At 39.6% G+C, this 5,000-nt stretch overlaps 2 protein-coding genes across 5 annotated transcripts in view; both read right to left on the bottom strand.

Moving 5' to 3' along the window:
- LOC113806153 (uncharacterized) overlaps positions 1–3,327 on the bottom strand; it is a 4,616-nt gene extending 1,289 nt beyond the window's left edge. Inside the window, exons 1-2 of the mRNA XM_027357276.2 lie at positions 2,854–3,327; positions 785–1,400 (exon numbers count right to left, since the gene is read on the bottom strand). Coding sequence (XP_027213077.2) covers positions 785–1,393 — 609 coding nt within the window. The 5' untranslated portion in view covers positions 1,394–1,400; positions 2,854–3,327. The remainder of the gene's footprint in view (positions 1–784; positions 1,401–2,853) is intronic.
- Positions 3,328–4,970: 1,643 nt separating this feature from the next.
- The window catches only part of LOC113806025 (uncharacterized), a 28,602-nt gene continuing 28,572 nt past the window's right edge, over positions 4,971–5,000 (bottom strand). For all 4 annotated transcript variants that reach the window (XM_027357122.2, XM_027357139.2, XM_027357131.2 and 1 more), the window contains exon 9: positions 4,971–5,000. This exon is cut by the window's right edge and continues 617 nt beyond it. The gene's annotated coding sequence lies outside the window, so the exon portion shown is untranslated.

The raw sequence follows: 5,000 nt of genomic DNA, 5'->3' as shown, positions 1-5,000 counted from the left end.
AATTCTTCTCTCTGTGTTACTATTCCTCACTTTCACTTTTTTCTGTCTTTCTCTGTCTTTCCCTTTTCACTCTCTTCCTCCCTCCCTTTCTAAGTGTCTCAGTCTCTGTCTGTCCATCTGTTTCTATCTGCCTATGTCTGTCAACCTGCCTGTCTGACTCTCTCTGTCTCTTTCTCTCTCTCTCTGTATTTTAGAGAGTCCTACAATGGAGTTATGCAGCAGCAATAATAATATTGTAGTTATTAACAATGTTTGTGTAAAGAATCGATTTAACTTCTACTGTAAATATGGAATAAAAACTGCCTAAAATCATATATTGAAAGAACTATATTACAATGGTGATGGCAAAAGCGAGCATTGAATACGCAATTGTTAGTCGCACGCAATATGACGGGATACATTTGGAAATGCAAAAATGATGATGCGAACCATTTAGAAATGCAGAAATGATGGTGAGATACATTTAGAAATGCAGAAATGATGGTGAGATACATTTAGAAATGCAGAAATGATGGTGAGATACATTTAGAAATGCAGAAATGATGGAAGCATTCTGTATTGTTTGTATGTTGTCAAGGTTACTTCTTAGAGATCTGTAAACTAAACAATACATATACTTAGCAAGCAAAGAATTTCAGTGCATGAGACTAAATGAAACAAGATATCATAAGCATATTACTTAGTAAAATGGAATACACCGAAATTCCTGCTGTGTCTACTATAGTTACAAAGTGCGTATATCAGCATGTGTGTGTGCGTCTGTGCGTACTTATTCATCCCTTACCTCCAAGTATTCACAGAGGACTTTTTGCTGATCGGCGTACCACTGTGATGACTTGAAGTGCGGCCGCTGCTGCGTCCCTGGGTCTCCGATGTCCTCCTGTGACTGGGCCTCGTCCAGTCGTGTCTTGCAGCGGAGGAGTTCCTCTTTCACCTCTCTGATCGTCGCTTGCTTTTGCCTGCACCTCTCTGCCTCCTCCTCCAGGCACTGGGCGACCCGCTGCTGCTGCTGCAACGCCCTCGTCAGGAGATTCACGTGCTTTAAGTTGCTCTCGAGGATCTGCTCGGTACACTCCCTCCACGAGGCTGTGCCAACGGGGCTCGACCACGCCTCCGGCCGCCGCGTCTCCAGCCTGGGAGGCACGAAGGCGGGCTCCCCCCTGCCGCTGCTCTCACAGTACTTAGCCGCCAGTATTCGGAGCACGGCGTGGCTGACGGGAAGGCCCTCGACTCCGCCCTGAACCGCCTGCTTCCCTCGACACTCGGGGCACGACAGGCGCTTCCCGTGAAGGAGGGTGGCGAGGCAGCTGGTGCAGAAGGAGTGGCCGCATCTGAGGTTGCGCGGCAGGTGGCTCCCGTGATCAAAGCCGCTGTAACAGACTCTGCAATCCATGGCGAATCTGGGGGAAGAATGAAGAAAAAATGGGGGAATGAAATGCGTTGTTGGTGCTAATTACATGAATAAAAAATAACTGTTTTGGTTAGTAAAATAGGCCTACATTTTGCATGCGGTGTATGCCTCAAGGACGATCTTTCCTAAAATCACGTCACATAAGCAGTATGGATAATTTTATCAATGGATTTCTCTCATCCTCTACTAACCAATTAAATAGACACTATTGCGCGGAAACCCCCCAACCCCCACATTTCTGCCCCGATAGCAGGGAAGGTATACACAGATGCAGAAATAGAGGCCTATCTCTCCAAATATCTGATAGATATAATTTAACCATCTATTTGCCGGGTTGATATGCCTGTCTAGACTGATTGATATGCATTTATTTCTCTATTTATGCACGTCAAGTATACGAATATTCCTTGGGTCGGGCCTCGCGCAATTCTGACAAACCGGCCGATTGTCTTCCATTGCGGGGGGCGGGGGTGGGGGGTGGGGGGTGGAGAGCTCCCTCCACCAGAGAACATAGTGACTGATTTTGTGTAAATTATCAAATTATCTATATTATACGCCGCAATTTTCCTGGTACCTTTCATGTAGCCAATGAGAGGGGGGGGGGGCGTTCCGCACAATACTTTCTATATATTTGAAGAAAAGAGAGGGATTCATCGATACCTAAAAAAAAAAAAAAAAAAAAAAGGGATCCGTTTGGCGGAACTCCGAAAAAAATATATACATATATTTAAACGTATCATGAATTTTACAAAGTTGCCACATGTATCAACTTTTTAAAATTATTAACTAATTGAACTTATCGCATTCATTTCTGTTAATTTCAGTAAAGATGGCGTATATACTCACTGATAAAGATTTTCAACGCATCTCACACGTATTAACGCATTAATAATTTTAAATTTAAATTTACATGTATCACAACGAAAATACGTTTTGTATAGACCTACAAATTCCTTTAGTCAAGGATGATGCAATAGCTTCATCATAGAAAATGTACCAATAAACTGAGAGGGGTGACTGAAGTATGTTGTTCAAGGTTTGTTATCATGCAAATTTGTGCAATATATCGATCTTCTATTTTTGTCTCGTAAGTTTTGAATGACACAAATAATCATGTAAAATAATCTTATACTGAAATGTTTCGAAGGAAAACCATATGTGCATATGCAACTGTAAATGTAAATGTATACTCACACAAACACACACACACACACACACACACTCACACACACACACACACACACACACACACACACACACATATATATATATATATATACATTCATATATATATATATATATATATATATATATATATATACACACACATTCATATATATATGACGTAAGCATAATTCACAAACTATCCGTTCCCGTATATATCTTTGCACATGTGTATCTCAGTGTGTTTCAGTGTATCTTTCTCGGCAAAGGATACTCACAACAACACTCCCGACCGCGACCGCCCGTGTCTTCCTCCCGACGGCGAGTTTATGTTAGTCACCGCCTCGCCGCTGGCCCTTAAGAGCGACCTCTGCCGGTTGCACCACGTTGCAGCCACGCGTTTGGTGCAACAATGGCAATCCGTGTTTCAACAAGTGGAAACCTCTTCTACTTTTTTTAATATTTGGGAAATACACACACGCATGGGCATCAGTGTGTATATTTGCATGCACACATACGTACGTAGATTCTTATCGATTCTTTCCGTGTCTGTAAGGTCGATTTCCGGTTATCACTTGAATCCTCATGTATCCTTCTCGCACTTCCTTTCCCCTGATAAAACACTCCCTTTGTTCTAGGAATTTCTCCACGTGCGTTAGAGTGTTTTTGTTTGTTATTCAAATCACATTTCTTTCCTATAATAAATTGTGTCTTTCCTACCTTCTTATAAAGTTATATACAGTTAATTATACCTATTATATTTGGCTCTTTATCTCTTTCTCTCTTTTTTGTATGATGCTAGGCTCATATAGTCCGGCGGGAGCAGGGAAACCAACTTTATAAAATATTTATTGAACGAACTAATAGCAACACGTCGAGAGTAAACGGAACCAGAGGCTGTGTCTTTAGGGGGGGGGAGAGAAAGAGAGAGAGAGAGAGGGAGAGAAAGAGAGATAGCTGGAGAGAGAGAGAGAGAGAGGGAAAGGGAGATAGAAAGAGAAAGATATATATATATATATATATATATATATATATTGTATCGTGAATTTCATTCAAGATATTTCTATGTTGTATGTTCATATTATTCTGCATACTGTATATTATCATTCTGTATTGATTTCCTCTCTATTTAGATGTCATATTATGTATCCATAATGTTATATATATGTGATTAAATTTGATTATTTTATTTTATGCTTTACTCTTTGTAGGATGTGTTTTGGTAATTTTTATACGCTGCGCTTGTCATTCGGCATTTTTTTTTTTTTTGTTTTGTTTACACATTTTCGGAGAAGACGCTTGCCCGCGCCACATGACTGAGGAGTAACAAGGAATGGATTTGTGTTGGTCTGGTTTCCTTTTGAAGCTATGGACACTACTTGATACTGATCATAAATGCATCTTTCTGTTATTGTGCTGCTTTCTATTGACTGAACATGTTTGCCCTGCGTGTCAAGATATGGTTTGGTGAATTCTAGCCGAAGAGATGGGAGGTCTCATTGTTGTAAGGAAATCATATGTGCTGTTTTTCTATTTATGATTTTTGTTTCTATCTATAAATTTTGATTACTGTGATATGTTGATTGTGTAACTTTGGTTCACATTTATAGATGAATGCATATTGTATTGTGGACATTATTCTAGTGGAGGAAATGTTTGTTTTGTTTCTTAAGCAAAAGGAATATTCAAATAGTCAAATGGAAATGCTTTGATTTGAAGTATCTGTTTATTACATTTGAACCATTGAGTTAACTGCTTTTTGGGATTAATTTACTGTATTAGTGTTTTGAATTACTTTGATATTTTTATTTGTATTTGCAGGTTGGATCTTAAATAAAGTACTGTGCATGCAATACACGAGCCTCCATTGTACCATCTCCTAGTAGAAATCACAAAACACACATATATATATATCAAAGTAAGCAATAGGTAAGATTATGCGACTTGGGCGCCTTGTACAGTTTGTAGAGGTGATATGAAGCTGGTACAGAGAGCACTGACAGTCAATTTCGTGTTTGTGGTTTAATATAAGGGAGTACCTGTGTATGGATGATGGGAGATTATTAAGAGAAGAGTCCCCACGCCATTTCTTGGGGAGAGATGAGGCTACCCCTTCTGGATGTGGGTGGGGTGTTATACTATATGTATTGCCTTAACGTTTATCGATTTCCTTCCATATAGTACCCACGGGTGTCATGGAGTCATAAAATCTTCCGTTTTCGAGTTATCTCATCATTTGTAATGTTATGTGACTGTGATCCTGTAAATTAATTGTCAATTGTCATGTGTCCCATGTTATATGCCTTGCATACGCGGTATGTGTGCCTTGCAAGTGTGGACATGTTAACCAGCCCTATAGTTTTGATTTACTCCAAAGGATATTTATACAATGTAGTTCTGTGAAAATATTTTAAATAAAATTGTT

Source organism: Penaeus vannamei, chromosome 17 (assembly GCF_042767895.1).
Source record: "Penaeus vannamei isolate JL-2024 chromosome 17, ASM4276789v1, whole genome shotgun sequence".
NCBI lineage: Eukaryota > Metazoa > Arthropoda > Malacostraca > Decapoda > Penaeidae > Penaeus > Penaeus vannamei.
The sequence above is the reverse complement of the archived record's forward strand: the minus strand, read 5'-3'. Positions and strand labels throughout refer to the sequence as shown.